The sequence below is a fragment of the Argentina silus genome (assembly GCF_951799395.1).
Source record: "Argentina silus genome assembly, contig: scaffold_130, whole genome shotgun sequence".
In the NCBI taxonomy this organism is placed as follows: domain Eukaryota; kingdom Metazoa; phylum Chordata; class Actinopteri; order Argentiniformes; family Argentinidae; genus Argentina; species Argentina silus.
The window spans coordinates 25001-47500 of record NW_028152571.1 but is presented as its reverse complement, the minus strand read 5'-3'; the positions used below and the strand labels follow the sequence as shown (position 1 = coordinate 47500).

At 51.2% G+C, this 22500-nt stretch overlaps 1 protein-coding gene across 1 annotated transcript in view; it reads left to right on the top strand.

Annotated features, from left to right (window-relative positions):
• znf638 (zinc finger protein 638) overlaps nt 1-21856 on the top strand; it is a gene marked incomplete at its 5' end in the record, with an annotated part of 24780 nt that extends 2924 nt beyond the window's left edge. The window contains 22 exons of the mRNA XM_083698000.1: nt 3124-5311; nt 6791-6852; nt 7057-7095; nt 7533-7957; nt 8379-8920; nt 9856-9999; nt 10634-10732; nt 10884-10939; nt 11089-11357; nt 11591-11733; nt 11825-11953; nt 12120-12158; nt 12432-12572; nt 12996-14579; nt 15178-15240; nt 15620-17596; nt 17751-17859; nt 17947-18120; nt 18420-18785; nt 19097-19210; nt 19979-20100; nt 21495-21856. Of these exons, the coding sequence (XP_083554126.1) occupies nt 3124-5311; nt 6791-6852; nt 7057-7095; nt 7533-7957; nt 8379-8920; nt 9856-9999; nt 10634-10732; nt 10884-10939; nt 11089-11357; nt 11591-11733; nt 11825-11953; nt 12120-12158; nt 12432-12572; nt 12996-14579; nt 15178-15240; nt 15620-17596; nt 17751-17859; nt 17947-18120; nt 18420-18785; nt 19097-19210; nt 19979-20100; nt 21495-21572 (8863 nt within the window). The 3' untranslated portion in view covers nt 21573-21856. The remainder of the gene's footprint in view (nt 1-3123; nt 5312-6790; nt 6853-7056; nt 7096-7532; nt 7958-8378; nt 8921-9855; nt 10000-10633; nt 10733-10883; nt 10940-11088; nt 11358-11590; nt 11734-11824; nt 11954-12119; nt 12159-12431; nt 12573-12995; nt 14580-15177; nt 15241-15619; nt 17597-17750; nt 17860-17946; nt 18121-18419; nt 18786-19096; nt 19211-19978; nt 20101-21494) is intronic.
• Between the last annotated feature and the right edge of the window lie 644 nt (nt 21857-22500).

Genomic DNA, 22500 nt, shown 5'->3' with positions numbered 1-22500 from the left:
GCTGATTGCTAATATTTTGTTTTATATTTGACTTACACCCTCTCCATCATGCACCTCTCAGCCCCACTACATCTCTCTCTCTCTCTCTCTCTCTCTCTCTCACACACACACACACACACACACACACACACACACACACACACACACACACACACACACCTATCTGTTCATATCCCCTCCTGTCCCATGATATCTTCATCCCTCTCTTTCTCTACTACCATAAACAGGTTGTAAGCCGGTATTTGCTGTGGGTGTATGAAGGGCTAGAGCGCTCCCAACTGGTGAAATGTTGTACTGGTAAAACTGATATATCGTTAATCGCTTCTTTTACGATTCAGCTTTGTAGTGTAAATATAATGTTTTAACAGACACACCACGTCGACCATATCCTCTTGTGATTGGTTAGCCCAATTTGACCAATTATGCTTGTTGGAGATATCTGTAATCGGCTGCTATGCCTTTCCCGTTGGTATTTACTTGTCTGTGTTCATTTGGTCGGGTCTGTTTATGTATGTTGTCGGCGAAGGAAAACGGGAAGAACGCGTTCTCGCATCCGAAGCCGTCGGAAAAGAGGGAAGTTGAGTAAACTGAGAAATCTACAGCAAAAATTACCGAAAATAACTGAAGGTATGTAATACGATATTTTCTGTAGGTGAAGACATTGATGATTTTTTTCGTAATGCATATTTAATATGCACAATGTCGTTGTCTTGGAACGGTTGCTTCGGCCTTGTAACGCGATACTTGCGGGTAGAGCCACAATGGACGATTGACGCTTTGCCGCTGCTAATAGCTAAAGTGAAGTGTACACTGTTCTGTCATTCAGTCATCCATCGTCTAGGGACATTATCGGCATGATTAAAGGTATTTGTTCATAAAGTGAACATTAATATCTACATTATGTTGCCCAATGTCATTGTGGTACGATAGGGAGGTGTCTTCTGCGCGAAAAGAAGCGTGGCTCTTCCCCTTACTGTCACGGCAGCAAACCTTGGAAACGTTTTTTTTTTTTTTTTGCTGGGGCGCTTTATATTTCACTGTAACGTTGTTAACCCCGATCACTATTATGCACTTGAATTTGCTGTTCTCAATTAGCTAATACATTTGACTGATGAAAACGTCGCTTGTGTAGCTAGCTGCGTCCCTAGTATGCTACGTGATGAAGCGGTGGAGTGGCCGGTGAAGTCATTTGAGGACACGGCTTAGACGACACACACACTGGGTCATTGACCGACTACACTGCGCTCTCTGTCGGCGCTGTACTCACACCCAGCTCCGAGGTCCCCCCCCTCGTCGCTCGAAACATGATATTGCGTTGTTTATCCTCAGATGTCATCCGCAGATGTTACCCTGCTCACTTTATTTGTTTATTTTTGAATAGTTACATTTAGTTGCGAGTAATCAATCTGAATTGCGTGTGTCTTTGATAATCAGCTAATGATTAACAACACCACCGAGTGTGTTTTGGTGTGCGCTAACGTTAGCTTTGTTTAGCTTCCAGGTGAACTTGACATTTTTGCCAGGTAAGCCTGTATCCTCCGCTGTCATGATTAGCCTACATTAGCTAGGCCTGTCTAATATCCATGTGTCTCATGCTGTGTTGCGCTCTGCTGCCTTCACTAGCTACTGCTTTCTCCGTCTGAATCTCTAGGCTCAGCAAATCACTGGGCCCAGTTCCTCTCCCATTCATCATCACACGATCTTGATGTAGGAAAATGTAGCCTTGCTTGTTTGCTTAGCATTCTGTCTGCTAACAGTCAGAATATCAAACCTATGCCTATGACTAGCTCCTCAATATTGTGCTTTATAATGTGATTTAATGGACCAATGTTATTTTTGCTTTACATTTGTAGTGCTTTGGTATTTTACTTTACCCTTGTAGTGCTTTGATTTGAATTACAGTCACCATTTTGAACCACTTTGCTTACCACTGGTGAGCTGAATTTTGTATCATAAATTGTTCGCATATTGTAGCCGTCCATGATGTAAAAGCCAACAACTTATCAATTTAGAACACCCTGATGAAATGCATTGGGAATGAGTGCTTGACACCCATATGATTAGACCACCATGACACATGATATACCCCATTTAGCAGACGTGTTTATCTAGCAACTTACAGTAAAGTGACATTTTACTATAGCCTATATGGTCCCAGGGGGAATTGAACCCACAACCTTAGCGTTTTTTGCGCCATGCTATACCAACTGAGGTACACAGGACCCTGGCTTCCATGCTGCTTTTATGCAAGCTTGGGAATGGTTTCTTCTCACACTTTCTGGTCCCTCTTGGCCTCTCCTCTCTCTCTCTCTCGCTCTGCAAGTGGTGAGTTTATCTGATCTGAACGGTGGCCCAAACCACTCCTTCCGCTCTTTAACTTGGTGGTTGTCATGTTTTTAGTGGCAGAAGGGGTTCGTGTTTGATGTCATCCAGCTTTGCCCTGTAATCTCAAGGATTCAAGTTGACAAATCAATGTTCGTCTATTTTGTGGCTTAGAGACACATTTTGACATTTATAGGCTTTGGTAGTGTGGTTCGAAACATGGATTTGGTTAAGCTGACTCCCAAGAGTGTTGTCGTTTTTATTATTTGTGTGTAAACAAACCAACACTAGTCTATCGATGATTTAACATTTGTGTAGGGCCTGTGTTAGTTAGGACTAAGCTTCCCCAACAGTGAGTAAGGCCCATCACATTTGATTGAATATGCATCATCATAATTACTCAGTGATTCCATCTTCATGCAACAACTTCTTCTAACCCACTAAATGTGATCTCTGCCCTGTTGGTAAATGATGTGAAATGTGTTTCTCAGACCTTGCTTTTCCTTCTTGAGATTTCTCTTCAGCAACAATCTGAGTGATTAATCTGCACAAGAGTGATGTTAATGTCTACTTTTGATAAAGTTTGACAGATTCTCCGCTCGATCTTGCAAATTTCACTAAATATACGCAGAAAATTTGTAACATTGTGTCTAAAACCATGATGACACTCCTCCTCCTCCTCCTCCTGCTGTCTGTCCTCTGTTGTTCTTGCTTGCTGTTTTTGTTTCTGTCCCCCAGTGAAGAACCAGGAAGTCTGCTGTCTGACTGAAGTGGAAACTGATTTGAATGTGTGTGAATTAGACTGGAGAGACCAGACCAGACCAGTCCATCCCAGACTCCACCAGTCTGCTGTCCAGGCCTAACTAGAGCACCCAGAGCACCCAGAGGACCCTCTCAAGTCAATAATCCTCATCTCTGTGTGTTTTCTAACTTTTTCAGCTTTGCGTTGTTCTTGGATCGTTGTGCGCCCCTCGCCAATCCTCTGATTGGAGGGCTCGGGAGCCCGCTCCTCTTAGGCCACGTCTCCCTGCAGCTTGCACAGATCAAAGCCCGGCTCGCTCTGACACAGCTCAACGCCATCGCCGCCGGCAACGCAGCCACTGCCGCCGCCGCCACCCCCCTGCTCCCTTCCCCCCCGGCTGCCCTCACCCTCCTCAACCTCCTCAAGGCAGCCGCCATGTCCCATCCCCTCTACAACCCCCAGGGGGTGCCCTACTCTGGGACCCAGAGGTCTATGGGGCCGGGGTATGGTCTCAGTGGCCAGGCTGGAATGGACCCTATGGGTGCTTCACGCCTGGGGCCCGGCCCTGGCTCCAGCGCCCTCCAGCAGGGGGGCATGATGTCCTCCATGGTATCCCAGCAGATGGGCTACGGCCTTGGCCAACGAGGGTCCGGGCTGAACCCTGATATGGAGAGCACCATAGACATGCACATCCGCGGGGCCAGGGAGGAGGTCCGGATGCTCGGTCAGCAGAAACAACAACACCATGAACAACACCACCAACAGGCCATCACAGACTCACGGGACCCCCGCCGAGACCCCAGAGAGGGACTGCTGTCTTCGGGTGGCGGGATGGCCATCTACCCCTCCTCTGGAGGTGGTGGGCGTTCAGGACGGTTGGACGACCAGAGCGGCCCCATCGACTGGTCCGCTTACCAGAACCCTGGCAAGCTTTTCTCCTCCTCTCCCTCCACCTCCTCACAGCCCCGGTCATCCCCTTCCCCCGCACAGATGTTCCAAACCTCCGGGTTTGGGGGCGCCGTGAGAGGCGGTGTGTCGCGGGAGGGGGGCCCGATGGGGATGGGGGGTCCGTCCTCGGCAACCTCTTCGTCAGACCGCCGCCAGCCGCGCTACACCTCGGAGAGCGCCACCAGCATCCTGGCCAGCTTCGGCCTCTCCAACGAAGACCTGGAGCTGCTGAGTCACTACCCGGACGACCAGCTGACCCCCGACAACCTGCCCTTCATCCTGAGAGACATCCGCATCCGCAAGTCCAAGAGGAGCAGCAGTCTGGATGTGGACCACCGGCCCCAGGCAGCAGGCAGGGGCGTCGGGGCAGGTGGGGGGTCGGACCACCTGGCAGGAGGCGGGCCGGCAGATTCAATGAAGAGTAAAGTGATTGATTACGGACACGCCAGTAAATATGGCGGCTACCCAGAGGACGCTGGTGGTGGTGACGGTGGCGGTAGCGGGGGTCCTGGGGACAGCTACGGACGCAGCGGTCGAGACCCGCTCCCTGAGGATGCGGCAGGGAAGTACGGCGCGCAGCACCAGCACATGGGCGGTGTTGGCGGGTCTCCGTACAGCGGGATGATGACGAACCAGGACCTTGGCAAACGTAGCCAGCAGCAGCAACACCAGAAGCAGCAGAAGCAGCAGCAGCAACGTCAACAGCAGAGTCCCATCTCCCTCCCCAAGAAAGACATGGATGATCGCCTTCTGGACCCCAAGGCCCCCAAACCCATCCCCGTCAGAGACCCAGGGACCAATCGCCTCCCTGCCACCCCAAACAGAGCTGTCGCCCCTGGGCAAGCCCCGGCCAGGAGTGACCTGGTGGTCCTCAGCGGAGGCGGAGCTGTAGGTCCGGGTGTAGGTGCCGGTAAGGGATCTGGCGTTGGAGCTCCAGTCGGAGGCGTCAGCGCCGGAGTCCTAAACCCCGTGCCCGTGCCCGCCTGGCCTCCTGCGTTCCCCCTCATGGATATGTCGGTTCCTCTTCCTCCCATGCTACATGTTCCGGTGACCATCCCCTCTCCCCCAGTGGGCCACCACCCCCACCCCCACCCCCACCACCCCATGGGCCCAGCGGCAGCAGTGGCGGCGATGATGCAGATGCCTCCGGTCCACCCGATGAGTCGCCCTCCCCCGGCAGTGGTGCCTCCTGCCACCCTGCTCCCGACGCCCTCCATGATGAGCGATTACTCGGCCACCACCCCCAGAATCTTTCCCCATACGTGCTCTCTGTGTAACGTAGAATGTTACCAGATCAAGGTGAGTATTCTCCTCCGCCACCACCCGTCAATCATCTGTCATCACTGTGTATCATCTCTGAACAAAACACTGTTGTTGTCCCGTCCACCTGCCGGTCAATCAGATGTGGATTTCTGTAGCGTTATTTGTGTTTTTATGAATAATAGTTTTTCCACAAAGTGCTTAACAGTTTGTAATGCTGTAATGCCTGTTTGTTTTTTATTTTTTGTATTTTATTTCATTCAGAGAGGATATAGTTAAGTTCTGGTTTCTCTGCTTGTTCACTGTTTTGGGAACTGTTTTGACGTGTGTTGGGAACGGTGAGTTCAAAAAGGACGCAATGATGAAAAAAACATGCTTTGTTAAACTGCTCCGAGAGTTGCCTCAAGAAAACCACTCCTGAGCTGACTATTTTTTAGGATATTATATATATATATTTTTTTTTATCTCCATGATTACTGTGGAGTATTTGATATTGTTGTTTTTTTATATATATATATATATTTCTCTACCGACACATTCTTGAAGAATTGTTATCGTCTTGTACTTCCTGTTGCAAACATTTCTGTTCATAAATGTGCAGACATGCTGACACAAAAATGGAGTATGGGAAGTGACAGTTGCCAAAACAACTTGTCTGCAATAGGTGCGTCCCCTCACCACTGTAAGACATCCCCCTTCCTCCTGGCTTCTGTTTTTTAACCTCTGCCTTATGAAGGAGAGGCCGATTTTCCTTGGTGATTTTTGGTGACCATTCCTTAAGAAGAAGACGACGACGTTTGAGCTGCAGACCAGGGGCCGAGAGGACAAGCTTCCGTTGAGGCCCTAGCAGGCCTAGCCTAGACCAGGACTGAACAGTGCCTCTCCCCTCCTGTCACCCTCCCAGAGGCCGACTTTTGATGGTGGACAAATGGACTTTGTTGTGAGATGTGTTTTTGATGGACTATGTGCCTGAAAACGTAATGACCCCACCTCCCCCATTGTATTTCCCTGCTGCCTATGCTCACAGCTGTACCATTGTATATGTCCCATTTATAGCCATGTGTACTTCTCACACTCCAGTTACTAGGCCTTGTTACCGTATAAGGGTTTAATTGGTCTGCCTCCGAAGTGTCGGTTGGTTCTGCATCCAAGATGGCTGCCGATGATTTCGGAGAGGAGAGGATTCCAAGAGTCAAGAGCTTTCTACAGCGAAGACTGAACATTCCGGAGGCTTTCTCCACCCATGATCCCAACCCCATCAACCATTTAAAAAAAAAAAAAAAGAAAAGAAAATATATATATATATATATTTTTCCGTCATGGACATTTACCAGACCGCCATGTTCTTCCAGGAAGGACGCACGGAGACCGAGACTTTGTTTAAAGTTCAATGTCTTTTTAAACTGTTTGACTTGGCTGCATACTGGAAACGGCTAGATGTTATAAGGTGTGGCTGAGGTGATGATGATGAAGGCGTGACGGACTCTTGTCTCTGTGTTTGTGCCGTTTGATTGACAGAACTGGATCGAGCACCAGAACTCAAGCCACCACATCGAAAGCTGTCGACACCTCAGGCAGCAGTGAGTTCCACTCATCTCTCTAGACATGCCAAACACACCGCTCAATCTCATCTCTCTTCCCTCTCATTCCCCTCCTCCTATCTCTCTCTCTCTCTCTCTCTCCTCTCCACCTTCTTTCTTTCTTGCCTCCCTTTCTTCCTCTAGTCTCCTGTGTGAATCTCTGTCATTGTTGTGGATGTCATGATGAACACGCTTGTCTTGCAGGTTCCCTAACTGGAATGTCGAGACCTTGTCTGTGCCCAGGTCAGTAGCGTCCTGTAACAACAGCCCACTCGGGCTGTCTTCATGTTGTTTTGATATTGTTGTTGTCAGTGATATTGTTGTCAGTAGTTGTTTTTTGGTTGTTTTTTTTGGGAGAAGTCAGTGACATCGTTGTCGTTTGGTGCTACAGTGCCGGAGATGAAATGCTTAGATAGGTAAGCAAAACTAATCTGTCTTCTTTTCCTCTGTTGCCTATCTCTGCCCTCCCTCCCTCCATCCCTCTCTTTCTCCCTCTCCTCCATCCCTCTCTCTCTCCTTCCCTTCCTCCCTCCCTCTTTCTCTCCCTTCATCCCTCTCTTTCTCCCTCTCCTCCATCCCTCTCTCTCTCTCTCTCCTTCCCTTCCTCCCTCCCTCTTTCTCTCCCTCCATCCCTCTCCTCCCTCCCTCTCTTCTCCTACTCCTCCGTTCCCTTCTCACAGCAGAAATGAAGCCTCCCCATACCAGGAGCGTTTTCAACGCCGTCAGGACAGCCACTCAGCCTCTCGTTCCCAGTCCTGGTCTCGCTCCCCAAGCCCTCGCCGTGGTTACCACAGCTCCGGCCCCTCCTCCTACCGCCGGGCGCACTCTCGCAGCCGCTCCAAGTCGCCACGGAGACACGTGCGGCGCTCGCGGTCCAAGTCCCGCTCCCCCCGCCGCCAGATGCGCGCCAGCCCCTCCTCCTCCTCTTCTCACCGGCGCCGCTCGCCGCAGGGCCGGCGGTCGCGGTCCAGGAGCCGGGAACGGGAACGGGACCGTGAATGGAGGACGGCTCTGCAGAGGTCGGGCCGCAGTGCCGCGAATCCCGGCAAGAAACACCGGTCCAGCAGCGCGGAGAAACTGGCCAAGAAACTACTGAAGACATCTTGTAAGACAGATATACATACACACACACACACACACTCAAACTCAAACTCACAGACATACACTGGCACACACACACACACATTCAAACTCACAGACATACACTGGCACACACATACTTTGCACACATTAGCCCATTTTGCTGGCTAAGACATTGGAAAGTCATTGAAAATATAGATTTATCTGAATTAAAATAATACACACACACACACACACACCCCTTGTCTTTTCCATTTCTCTCACACACGTACACACTGGTGGAGACAGATGAGGACTGGCCCGTTGTATTGTATGGAATGAAAGATACCATTCCATATTCCATTCCATGCATTAGTGTGTGTGTGTGTGAGAGAGAAATGGAAAAGACAAGGTGTGTGAGTGTGTATTATTTGAACACACACTAACCCAGCTCCTTGTCTTTCCAGCTGGGTTGTCCCTCACCAAGGGCACCAGCCTAGAAGCGATGATGCAGTCTCTCGCTCCAGCCCTATTGGCCGAGCTGGCTAAGAAGAGGGGTACGACCAACGCCCCCGCCACTTCCTCCTGTAAAGGAAACGGACGGAAGCTCTCCTCCTCTCAGAAGACTGCGTCCTTGTCTTCCAAATCCACCGCCACCAAGGCTGCTACTGCCTCAGCCACCAAGGCTGCATCGGCCACCACCAAGGCTGCTACTGCGTCAGCCACCACCAAGGCTGCTACTGCGTCAGCCACCACCAAGGCTGCTACTGCGTCAGCCACCACCAAGGCTGCTACTGCATCAGCCACCAAGGCTGCTACTGCCACCACCAAGGCTGCTACTGCCTCAGCCACCAAGGCTGCTTCTGCCACCACCAAGGCTGCTACTGCGTCAGCCACCAAGGCTGCTGCTGCCACCAAGGCTGCTATGTCGTCCAAGGTCAAGGTCAGCAAGACCAGCTCTCCTCCTCCACCCTCCTCCAGCCCCTCCACCTCATCTTCATCCTGTCAGGTGGGTTGTGATTTGTATCAGCAAAGACGCTGGTGGAGGTAGAAAATTGGGAGCGCGGCTCATTGTGATGCACGGAACGCTATGTTTGATACCATTCCACATTCCGTTCCACCCATCACAATGAGCCCGTCATCCGGTTTCTGCCTCCTCTGGTGTGTACGGTATCCCTCCAATGACGTATGGCTGTTGAAGTCTTACTGTAGAATACTAGAATACGCTCTCTCATGGCTTTAGTTATTGACAAAAGACGCTGGTGGAGGTAGAAACCGCAGAGAGGAACTTTGTTAATAGTTGTAATGACTGTTTAAAATCTTTAGTGATCAGGGAATGAGAGGTCAGGGAATGAGAGGTCCGTTGAAAGAAGTATTTCATTTACGAATGCTCTTTTGATCCTATAATAGAGTGTCCTACCTGACACTTTGCGAATCAGAATTCTTTTATTTGGTAGTATATTTGCACATACAGGAAATTGACTTGGTGAGGTTGGTGCATGGACATAAAAAACAAATAGCAAATACTGACAAGACATTTACAAAATAGCAAAATATTAACAGAATGGCAATAACAAATTTACAAAAAAGAGCAGCAGAACAATACTTCTTGTATACATATAAACATGTTGTCACTGCCAGGAGTGTTCGAAGGGAGTGGATTCTCTCATCTCCCCCTTTCTCTCTCATCTCCCCCTTTCTCTCTCTGTCATTGCTGCCTCTTCGAATCGACGCTGAATCTTTTCACCTGGGGGGGGGGGGGGGGGGTAGTAGTAGTAGTAGTAGTAGTCACCTGGGGGGGGTAGTACTAAAAAACTTAAAAGTGAATTTCGCCACGATAGCCAGAGGTGGGACATTTCCCACAAACTTACCCCCTGGTCCTTTTCAGCATGTCCAGATCTTCACCTTTCAGTCCTTCCACTCACTCCCCCCCCCTCCCCCCAGGTGAAGAAGACGTCTGCTCCAGGGAGAGACTGCCTGCTGTGGTTGAAGGGGGTCCCTGCTCACACCACTCATGAAGACGTGGTCAAGGCTGTGCAGCCGTTCGGCAACACCAACATGGTCATCCTGCTCAAGGCTATACACGAGGTAGGTCATCCTGTAGGTCATCCGGTAGGTCATCCTGCTCAAGGCTATACACGAGGTAGGTCATCCGGTAGGTCATCCTGTGGGTCATCCTGCTCAAGGCTATACACGAGGTAGGTCATCCTGTGGGTCATCCTGCTCAAGGCTATACATGAGGTAGGTCATCCTGTGGGTCATCCTGTGGGTCATCCTGCTCAAGGCTATACATGAGGTAGGTCATTCTGTAGGTCATCCTGCTCAAGGCTATACATGAGGTAGGTCATCCTGCTCAAGGCTATACACGAGGTAGGTCAATCCTGCTCAAGGCTATACACGAGGTAGGTCATTCTGTAGGTCATCCTGCTCAAGGCTATACATGAGGTAGGTCATCCTGTAGGTCATCCTGCTCAAGGCTATACACGAGGTAGGTCATCCTGTTTATAAGAAGTCAATGTGGTTGATAAAGTGTATGTCTCCACCTGGCCACCCCAGACATCTTGACAGTAGCTTGCAACCCAGAGCCTAAAGGCCTAAATGTTCAGGTCATTCTTAGAACACTGCTGGTGTCGTGTAACCGTGTCCTGTTTCAGACCCAACTAGTCAACCACTGACACATCAAACTTGTCCCTTATCTGAAGTGTGTGTGTGTGTTCTGCAGGCATCTGTGTTGATGGAGAATGAGGAGGATGCCCAGGCTCTGGCCAACTGCAAAGACTTTACTATCCGAGGAATGCCTGTCACCATTGTTATGGAAAAGGTAGGCTGTGTGAAACCCACACACACAGAGCTAGCCTTTCCTGCTGTGTGAAACCAGTCGCCAAACAAATGCGTTTGGCCTGACAGTTTACAGTTGTGTTCATACTCATGTCGCCACCACTAACGTGTGTGTGTGTGTGTTGCACTTACAGGACACACAATTGCAAGATGGCAAGACGGAGCAGAAAGAGCAGATGCCTGCTGACAGGTACGTGAAACCAGCTCTGGTTTGAGTTTGTGTTGTGTTATTTGATAGTTAACGTGTTTGTGCTCTCTCTCTCTCTCTCTCTCTCTCTCTTTGTCTCTCTCTCTCTCTCTCTCTCTCTCTCTCCCCCCCTCTCTCCTTCCCTGCTATAGAAAAGCAACCACCACCAAGACACAGAGTAGCACAACCAAGTCCACCTCCAGCAAGACCTCCCTCCGGACCGCAACCAAGACCTCTCTGACCGCAACCAAACCACAGACGACGACAACCAAGACCACTCCCAAGGGTTCAACAAGCACACCCAAAGCCCAGACGGCCACAGCTAAAGCTCAGACTACGACACCGTCGAACACACCCACAGACGCGGCGGCCGCACCCAAAGCCGCACCCACAGATGCCAAACCAGAGGTCCCTAGTCCAGGTAAGGCCATGCTCACCTGTCCCTCCCCAGGAGAGCGTGGAGTCCTAATACTCATCACAAGCAGTCATGAGAAAGTCCCCAGAGAAATGGATTGATGATGATAATAATGTTAATGATTGTGTATCTGTGTGGACACTCTGTTCTGTTTGAGGAATGATTCTAAATTAAACATCTCTCTCTCTCTCTCTCCCCCTCTCTCTCTCTCTCTCTCTTCTCTCTCTCTCTCTCTGTAGTAAAGGATAGGACGTGGAAGTTTGTGAGCATGACGGGTCTTCCTGAGTCGGGTTACAAGGAGGAGGACGTTCTCCGCCTGGCCCGGCCCTTCAACTACAGACACGGATCCCAGAACTCCTTCATCCTGCCTCTCCAGAGAAGGGTATACACTCTCCCTCTGCACCCCTACCTACCTACCTCTCCATCCTGTCTCAGTACAACATTCATATTCTCATGTTCCACCCCCCCCCCAGGCTCTCTTTAGGATGCGGGGAGTGCAGAATGCGGTCGCCATGGTGAAAGCTTACACTGACAACCCGCCCACACTCCTGGACTGCAAACTGTCCGTGGAGCAGGTCACACTACCCTTGAGCTTGTCAAAGGTAATACACACACACACTAATGCTCTCCCCCTCACACATGCACACACACACTCACACACTCTAACGCTCTAACACACTTTTTCCACTATGTGATTGTAGACCAGTGGCCTGTAGGTTTCCCTGTGTTTTTAACCAATGGTTGATTGAGCTGTTGTGTCTGTCGCAGTGTCAGACCTTCCAGATGCTGATGGACCTGTCCAACATGGTGAGTTAAGAAACGCTTCATAGCCTGTCCATATCTGGTCAGAAACACTGTTTTTTATATATATATAATGTGTGTGTGTGTGTGTTATTATACTTAGGCACAGTTAAGCTGACTAACTCATACATTCTGCTTTGTGGAGCAAAGGTCTTGGTTTTGTCCGGACCCCTGTATGCCCCTGCATCTGTGTGCAAACTGACTGGAATTGAACCTAGGTCTCCCTCCCTCCCTCGCCGAACGCTGCTTCCTTTAACTCTTCCTGTCCTTCCTGTCCAGCGCTGCGATGAGCCGGAGATGCTGAGGGAGCGGCTCCTCATCGTCACCAACATCCCCCCGGGTCTGGACGGCATGGAGAAGGTCCTCCAGGTGGTCCGAGGCAGAGGGCTGATCAGGAGGTTTATACCCCTCATTAACAAGGTACGGAGGTGGTTACGCCTCATAACCAAGGTGGTTACCCCTCATTAACAAGGTACAGAGCTGGTTACCCCTCATAACCAAGGCGCACACACACACACAGACGCATAGAGACACACTCAGATGCATAGACAGATGCGCGCACACACACACACACACACACAAACAAACATATACAGATGCATAGACACACACGCATAGACAGACACACACACACAGACCTGCATCAACACGCTGCCTGTTTCTTCACCTCTCTTTCTCTCTCTGTCTCTCTCTCCATCTCTCTCTCTCCTCTCCATCTGTCTCTCTCTCCCCTCCCTTGCTCTCTCTCCTGTCTCTCTCTCCATCTCTCTCTTTCTCCGTCTCTCTCTCTCTCCCCTCCCTTGCTCTCTCTGTCTCTCTCTCTCCTCTGTCTCTGTGAATCAGATCTACTTTGAGATGGAGGATGGGGAAGTGGCCGCAAGGGTGTACAACCACTACCAGAACTTCCCCTGCCACATCCACAACTGGACGATGAGGTTCAGCATCTTCAACGCCAAACCTAAACCTGTGAAGAACAGTCCTCCACCTCCTCCTGCCGCCAGTACTACCGCGACCCCAGCTAAGAGAGTTGCTACCGTCGACACGGTTACCGCCGCTGGCTCCACTTCCGCCCCCCGGCACGCCGCTGCGACACCCCAAGACCAGCGACCAGGAAGCGATGGCATCATCGTCATAGACTCCGACTCGGATGAGCCAATGGAGGAGGAGGTGGACGAGGAGGACGAGGAGGATGAGGGGGAGCCTTGCCAGGAAGAATGCGGGACTTCCTCCCCGGTCAAGGAAGCGGGGGATGAGACGGAGAGGGGGAGTGGGGGAGTGAAGGCGGCGGAGGGTGACGAAGCTACCGGAGCAATGAAGATGGAACGGGGGGAAGGGCGGAGGGAGAAGAAGGAGGGTGAGGCAACGGCGGCGGAGGAGAACAACAACAACAACGGTGACTCAATCGTAACCGCGGTCACCGTGACTGCTCCCGAGGTTGCCGCGGCAACCTCAAGCAGCGCCCCGACCGCCGAGGTCGGAACGGAGGTCAAACGGGGTCACTGGATCGCGGACACAACGGCCGCGACCGCTGCGGTGCCGGGTCGGGCCGCTGAGTCACTGGTTACCGCTGACGACCAGAGCCAGGCCGCGGCTAACAGCAGCGAGACCCAACCCCCGGCTCCCGGTAACGGCGCCTCCGCTCCCTCTCCGTCCGGACCGGCGGACGTCGCCTCGGCTGAGCCGGACGGCCCTGCTCTCCCGGTCGGCGTGATGTTACCGGTGAACCCGGAGGAGAAACCGTTGGACTTCCCTCCGGTAACACGGGAGATCCTGAAGGCCCTGGAGGCGGCGGTGCACCAACACCGGATGGAACGGCGGGCCGAGGAGCAGACCAAGCAGAACCAGGCCAAACCTGACCAGGACCAGGACCAGAACCAGGACCAGGACCAGGGAGAGGCGGCGCCCCCCACCCACGGCAGAGGAGCCCAACCCGACAAGAAGAGCCCCCCTGCTGGGGAGAAGAAGGCTCCCGCGGCAGTGAAGAACCAGTCTCAACCAGAAAAGAAGTCCCACACCCCAGCAGCAGAGAAGAGAACTCCGAGCCAGGCAGAGAAAAACACTCTGGACAAAAAGAGCCCTGCTAAGCAAGACAAGAAGACTCATCCAGAGAGGAGCCAGACGTCGGATAAAAAGACTCTGACTACCCCAGCGAAGAAGCCCTCTCCCCAGGGAGCAGACAGCAGTAGGAAGGCCCAGTCGGACCAGAAAACCCAGGGCTCTGCAGGTAGGGGCCGGCGAGGTGACCACAGCTCCCCAGAGAGGAAGGACTTGTCCAGGCTCAGGAGCAGCCGTGCTCCCTCTGAAGAGGAGCAGCCCCCCACCTCCCGCAGGGGCAACTCCTCCAGCTCCTCCTCGGGATCCCGCAGGGGCAAGCAAGATGGCAGCCCTGTTGCCAAGAGAAGGAGGAGGGAAGAGGAGCAGAGGAAGGTAAGAGAGGAGGAGAGGAGTAGATTGGCAGGGTATGGGTTAGGGCAGGAGCAGGCACGACAGCAGCTCTGTTACCCAGAGAGGAGGAGAGGGGGAGCAGAGAGGGGGAGAGGGGGAGCAGAGGAAGAGAAGAGAGGGGGAGCAGAGAAGGAGAAGAGAGGGGGAGCAGAGGAAGAGAAGAGAGGGGGAGCAGAGAAAGGGAAGAGAGGGGGAGCAGAGAAGGAGAAGAGAGGAGGAGAGAAAGAGAGGAGGAGAGGGGGAGCAGAGAAAGAGAAGAGAGGAGAGGGGAAGCAGAGAAAGAGAAGAACAAGGTTGGAAGGTAGTGGTAGTGGCTAGAGTTTGATTTAGGACTGGACTCAAGGAGTCAGGGTGGAATGTCCAGGATGCAGACATGCATAAAAGGACACACAAGGTTTTGAAACCCAGGGAGTATTCCAAGTGGTGCTGTCCACAGTAGATGAAGCATCAACATTGACACACACACATACACACACCCTGTGGAGAGAGGGTTGTTCGTCTTCCTGTTTTCCATACCAACACACCCACAGTTGAAGGTCAGACTGAGATGTGATTAGCATTCTGTCTGTCTGTCCCACAGAGCCACAGCAGCAGTAGACCGTCCAGGAGTGAGTCCCACAAGACCCACGCGCCGGAGAGGAAGGTGAGAGTCGTGAGATTCATGATAGATTGAAAATGAAGATTAGCTTAAATAAATAAAATAGATAAAAATGTGCTTTCTGGCTAAATCTGGCGCATTTACAGAAAAATGTGCACTGTCCCTGTCAAATACCTTTAACGAAGTAAAGAACAGCACCCCCTTCTAAATGGTTTATCAAACATGTGAGCTCAGCCACAAGCCTATAGGAAAACACTACAACTTATTTCAATCTGACACACACAATTACATTTGGCATCTTGAATTGTGTAAGTGTTATGATTCTATTTACCCCGCTTACAAACCAAATTTCCCTATAATAATCATGATTGATGCATTAATTGATGCGTTGACTTATTGATTGTGATGTCATCCTATACTCCAGGGTTCCAGTTACACTGCGGATGAGATCACCTCTGACCCCGTCCCAGACCTGGACGAGTTCGACCTGGACGAGTTCAACCTGGACGAGTTTGTGACGGTGGATGAGGTCGGGGAAGAGGCTGAGAGCACCAGCCTTCCTCAGGACTCATCCTCCTCCTCGTCCTCATCCACTCCTAAGAAGACCGAACCCCAGCGCTCCTCCAAACGGAAGAAGTCCCAGGAAACCCCTGCCCCAAAGGGGAGCCAGGAGCCGTCCACCAAAACCTCCTCTCATAAACCCACCACCACCCTCTCCTTCACCCCTGTCTCCGACCCCCCGGCCCAGAAGAAGCCCGCCCCGTCCCAGAAACCCCAGAAAAAAAACGCCCCGTCCGCTAAAGCTGCTGTGGCAGCCAAAAAAACACAGCCAGCAAAACCGGCCGCCGCCTCCGGCCGCAAGACCAGGTCCTCCGCTGCGTCATCCTCCGTTACCGCCCGGGAAGTGATGGAAAACAACAACAACACGGTTGAGGAGCCTAAAAACCCTCAGCCAATTGGGGAAGCCGCCGGTAAGCAGCAGCAGGAGGAGGAAGTGCCAGAGACAGTCAAGGCTGATGATGATGTGGAGGGTGCAGTTGCACGTGCCGGCCAGCAGGTGTCACCAGCAGACACTGCAGTGGCTGGTGAGACGGAGGAAAGTGCTGTGTCAGAGGCAGCTGTCATGGAGGCCGCAGACACACTAGCAGCACCTCCAGAGGCAGAGGAGGTGAAGGACCAGGCTGATCTGGCCTCCTCTGTCCTGGAGAAGGGAGCTCAGAACGGGGCTTGCCCTCCACCAGTTGAGGCCAGTCTGACTGACGACTCTGTTCTAGAGGAGAAACACCAAGAACCCCTGAAGGCCTCTGGGAAATCAGAGGTGGGTTACCAGGCGCCCGGAGGAGAGTCTTTTCAGATCCCTGATTCAGTGGATGGTCGGGTCGCCACAGAAGATGGAGGGAAGACACCCAAAGAAGCATGCCTGGGTCGCCAGGTGCCAGAGTCACAGGATGAGCCGATGTCCCAGGAGGAGAAACCGACCTACCAGGTCGTAGGCTCCGTAGACGACCAGCAGCCCACACAGGAAGAGGGTAGCCAGGTGCAGAAGGAAGATGGCGTGGCTGACCAGGTACGTGAAGAGAAGAGTCACCAGATTCTCCATTCGGTGGATAATCTGATCACCACCGAAGAAGAAGAAAAAGGTAACCAAGTACCTGAAAAGGAGGGTGGAAAGAATCCAGGAGAATCTTACAAGATCCTCGACTCGGTGGATGACCAGACCACCACAGAAGAAGAGGGAAACAGAACGTCGGTTAAGCAGGCACCTAATGACGGGGAATCTGATTTCCAGATCCTGGACTCATTGGATGCCCAGACTACCACAGAAGAAGAACAGGGTAACCAGATGCACAAAGAAGAAGACTCTGAGTTCCAGGTATTAGACTCGTTGGATGACCAGCCAGCCAAAGAGGGCGAGCCGGGTCACCAGATGACCCAGACCCCCACGGCTGAGACAGAGGGAAGCGTAGACCCCCCACAATCCCCCAAGAAAGGGGCCTTAGTCACCCTGGACGAGGTCAGCGAGGAAGAGGAGGATTACCCTGACGACGCCACTGAGGAGGAAGAGCTGATGAAGAAACAAGCCCTGGCGAAGGAGAAGGAGAAAGCGAGGGAGCGGGAGAAAGAACGGGAGAGGAGGAGGAGCAAGGAGAGGGAGATAAGCCGGGAGAGGAGCAAGGAGAAAGAGAGGGGGCGGAAGAGGGAGGAGAAGAAGTCGAGGGGTAAAGAGAGGGTGGGGGCGGACACGGAGGGGCTGGTGACTCTGGATGAGGTTGGAGGTGACGAACCTGTGGAGGGGGATGAAGGATTAGAGGAGGCCGACCTGCAGGCCTTGGTGACTCTGGATGAAATCGTGGATGAGGAGGGAGGGGAGGACGAATCAGGAGACGCCTTCAACCCAGAGGTCAGGAACAGTTTTTTTTTTTTTTTTTTTTTTTTTTTCCTGTTGTGCTCTCTCTTTCACTGTTCCATTTATTTTCTTCTCGCTCCCCTGTTTCTCTCTCTCTCTCTCTCTGCCTCCCAAACTTCCACTAACCCCTCCTCTTCTCTCCTTCCAGCTACTAGTGACTCTGGACGAGGCTGTAGGTGATGAGGAGGAGGAGATGGAGGAAGAGCAGTCCAAGCTGAGTGCTGCTGCACCTGATCCCCAGCAGACAGACAGCACAGGTATGTGTGTGTGTGTGTGTGTGTGTGTGTGTGTTATTGAAAAGGTGTGTGTGATAGTCTACAGCTCTCTAACCCCTTTCTCCACAGGGGAGCCTGCGGGGTCTCCTGGTCCAGAGGAGGAGGGCAAGGATCTGGAGGAGATCAGGAAGATGAACTTTGTCACTGTGGACGAGGTGGGAGAGGAGGAGGAGGAGGAGGAAGAGCAGGTTGTCACCACCAGGAGGGGTGCCAGAGCTAAGAAGAGGGCTAGACAAACCCCAGGTGAGACACACACACACACACAAGCATGTGACTTACCCACAGGTGTCAAGACACACACATTGGAAGTTCAACCAGAGAGAGACCTTTTCAGAATTTAAAAGCTATGCTGATTTGTACAGCTCATGAATGTAAATAGTTTTGGCTAATCAAGTGCAGCCACAGTTGAATGAAATCGTCAAAGCAAGCTGTATTCACATAGCACAGTTCATATACATGGAGGTGTAACAATGTGCAGGGCCGAAGCAGAAACACAACATTTTTGGTGGAACAACTCGTTAATGCTTGTCTGTGTGTCCTAGTGCGGAAGTCCAACAGAGGAAAGAGGGGAGGCGTCAAGGTGAACGAACAAGAAGAAGAAGAAGAAGAAGAAGAAGAAAAAGAGGAGGAGCCTCCTGCACATACAGCCCCGCCCTTTAAAGAACCTGCCCTCAACCCTCCCTCCTCATTGGTCAAAGACTCTGAGGCCCCGGAGAGCGGGAGCCAACCACCTGCCTCGTCTCCAGAGCTCAAGGAGAAGGAGGCTGACGTGGCCGCAGAGCGACCCAGCGCCGAGGCCCTCTCCTCTGGGCAGGAGCCGCACCAGGAACCCCCTGAGACCCAGAGCCTGGAGCAGGAGAGAACAGTCAGCTGTGATGACAAGGCCGACAGGAGAGCTGCACTCAAAGGTGAGAGGGGAGAATGGAGTACTAGCTCCCCTAGAGGGGCGTTCTGCAGAAGAAGAAGGAATTATAGATCTAGGTGATGGGGCAACAGACACACACCAGCAGAGGTTGTGTTTGTGTTTGGTTGTTATGGCAACAGGAGCAGCAAAGGAACAGTCAGGTCTGTGTGAGAACGCTGTGCTCTATTGCTGTTTGAGTAATGATTCTAAATTAAACCTTTCTCTCTCTCTCTCCCCCAACCCCCCTCCGTCTCTCTCTCTCTCTCTCTCTCATCCTCTCTTTCTCTCCCCCCCCCCCCCCCCCCCCCCCCTCAGATGACAGTAAAAACAGGAGAGAGGAGGCGGATCCGGAGGCGAAGAGGTGTCGCTCTCAGTCTCCAATGATCACAGGCTTCAAACTACCCCCCTTCAGCCCAGACAATCCCATTGGTGAGACACACACACACACACACACACACACTCTCCTCATCCCAGCAATGTGTAGCAGAGTCACGTATATCTATGATGCATCAACCGCCCAAGCTTCTGTGCTGTAGGCTACACAGCCATGTGGACATGGGGGATGGTGCTGTAGGCTACACAGCCATGTGGACATGGGGGATGGTGCTGTAGGCTACACAGCCATGTGGACATGGGGGATGGTGCTGTAGGCTACACAGCCATGTGGACATGGGAGATGGTGCTGTAGGCTACACAGCCATGTGGACATGGGGGATGGTGCTGTAGGGTACACAGCCATGTGGACATGGGGGATGGTGCTGTAGGGTACACAGCCATGTGGACATGGGGGATGGTGCTGTAGGCTACACAGCCATGTGGACATGGGGGATGGTGCTGTAGGCTACACAGCCATGTGGACATGGGGGATGGTGCTGTAGGCTACACAGGAGGGGCAGTGGTTAAGGGTTATAGTATGCAGCTCTGAACAGGTGGGTCCCGACGTCTTGGAAGCGGTAACTGTCCCTGACTCCCTAACAAGGGCAGGCAGGCTGTTCCACAGAGGTGACACTCCATAAGAAAACAAAACCCCGGACCATCGTCTGTCTGTCTATCTGTCCTCTGTGGGAGCCAGGGTTATCTTACTGTGTCTGTCTCTGTCTGAGTTTAGCTGACTCTGTGTCTCTCTCTCCATCCCTCCCTCCCTCCCTCCCTCCCTCCCTCCCTCCCTCCCTCCCTCCGCCTCTCTCCATCGCCTAGGGGTGGACTTTGTGGTGCCAAAGACTGGTTTCTTCTGTAAGCTGTGTTCTCTCTTCTACGGCAGCGAGGACTCTGCCAAGAAGAACCACTGCAGCAGTCTGAGGCACTACCAGAATATGGAGGTAAATACCCCCTTATGAAGCATTATAAGGCCTTATAAACATGATGGAACCACTGCTGCAGTCTGAGGCACTCCCAGAATATGGAGGTAAATAACCCCTTATGAAGCATTTATAAGGCCTTATAAACATGATAGGACCACTGCTGCAGTCTGAGGCACTACCAGAATATGGAGGTAATTACTCATCTCAAAACATATTAATAGTCTGAGGCACGACCAGAATGACTCATCTCAAGAACAGCTTGACAGTCTAAGATACGTGCATCTGCACACCTGGCATTGTGACCGCAGGTGCAGAAGGAGTAGAAAACATGCCACTGAAGAAAGACACAATGCAACACGTTTTACGTCTTTTAAAAACCACTGGATTCTTTTTCTTTTTTTGCAAATAAGCCGTTTTGAGTTTTTCCTTCAGTCTGAGACTGTCAGAATGACTCATCTCCAAATCATAGTTGTAGTCCTGGACACACTAATCTAACTGCTGTCTGAGCCGTGAACAGATGGAGGTCATTACTCATCGTTTTATCTTCAGACTAGGGGAAGCACCCCTTTATGAAGTGTTATACAGCCTTATAAACATGATAGAACCCCTGCAGTAGTCTGAGCACCCCTTTATGAAGTGTTATACAGCCTTATAAACATGATAGAACCCCTGCAGTAGTCTGAGCACCCCTTTATGAAGTGTTATACAGCCTTATAAACATGATAGAACCCCTGCAGTAGTCTGAGCACCCCTTTATGAAGTGTTATACAGCCTTATAAACATGATAGAACCCCTGCAGTAGTCTGAGCACCCCTTTATGAAGTGTTATACAGCCTTATAAACATGATAGAACCCCTGCAGTAGTCTGAGCACCCCTTTATGAAGTGTTATACAGCCTTATAAACATGATAGAACCCCTGCAGTAGTCTGAGCACCCCTTTATGAAGTGTTATACAGCCTTATAAACATGATAGAACCCCTGCAGTAGTCTGAGCACCCCTTTATGAAGTGTTATACAGCCTTATAAACATGATAGAACCCCTGCAGTAGTCTGAGCACCCCTTTATGAAGTGTTATACAGCCTTATAAACATGATAGAACCCCTGCAGTAGTCTGAGCACCCCTTTATGAAGTGTTATACAGCCTTATAAACATGATAGAACCCCTGCAGTGACACTACCATGATGCCTGTTCACCAGAGGATTTCACCATAACACAGGACTCATTGCTGTCCCCTATGAAGTGTATTAAAGTCTTGTAAACATGTTCACAGCAACTTTGGTTCAGCAGAAAACTAACATCCTTTCTTTTGTGTTCCCCTCATCCCTCCATCGCTCTCTTACTCCATCCCTCTCTCCATCCTGCTATCCCTCTATCCCTCTATCCCTCCCTCCATCCCTCTCTCTGTACAGAAATACTACCAGAAGCTTCAGAAGCAACCAGCAGGATGTCCCAACCAACCCTCCAGCCAAGGCTCCACCTCTGAATGACCCTTGACCTCACCATAACTCCGCCCCTCTTCAATCATTTAAAAAAAAACACCTGATGTTTCTCAAGCAACACCCTGGTCCCCATCCTAGAGCACTGTACAGGGAATGGGACGTGTCTGAGATGTGATCAACGTGTGTATGTCAGATGGGTCCAATATTGTTTTTGTTGTAAAGGTCGTTGCGTTTCATTTGCGGATATCAATTATACCATTTTTATTTAAATAGAAATCAAAGATGCGATATGCAAACATTGTGAGGAGACAAATAAATTTGAGTTTTATATAAAGAAAACAGTTTTTTGTGGTTTGTGTGTGATATATGGCTACTGTGGAGGGTGGGGTGGGGGTTGGTTGGGGAAAGGGGTTCATCTTGCATATATTACTATTTGGGGACCATATATACTGAAATGTATGCACTCACTGCAATATACGTCGCTTTGGATAAAAGCATCAGCTAAATGGCATTTATATTATTATTATTACTATATATATCAGCCAATGGCTGTGTATCAGACCTAAGGAAGCTGTCTGCTGCATCTCTGTCTCCAAAGTCACTCTCCTGCCAAGGTCCAAGGTATAGTTTTTGTCTGAACGTAACGTGAAGAGGAATCTGATTTGAGACAGATTCGAAGGCAGCGGCTACGTCATATTTTCTGTGCGTGAAGCGCGAAAACAAGATAAAGTAATCAATGCTCAGACCAGGGGCCATAGGCAGTCACAATGCTCAGACCAGGGGCCATAGGCAGTCACAATGCTCAGACCAGGGGCCATAGGCAGTCACAATGCTCAGACCAGGGGCCATAGGCAGTCACAATGCTCAGACCAGGGGCCATAGGCAGTCACAATGCTCAGACCAGGGGCCATAGCCAGTCACAATGCTCAGACCAGGGGCCATAGCCAGTCACAATGCTCAGACCAGGGGCCATAGG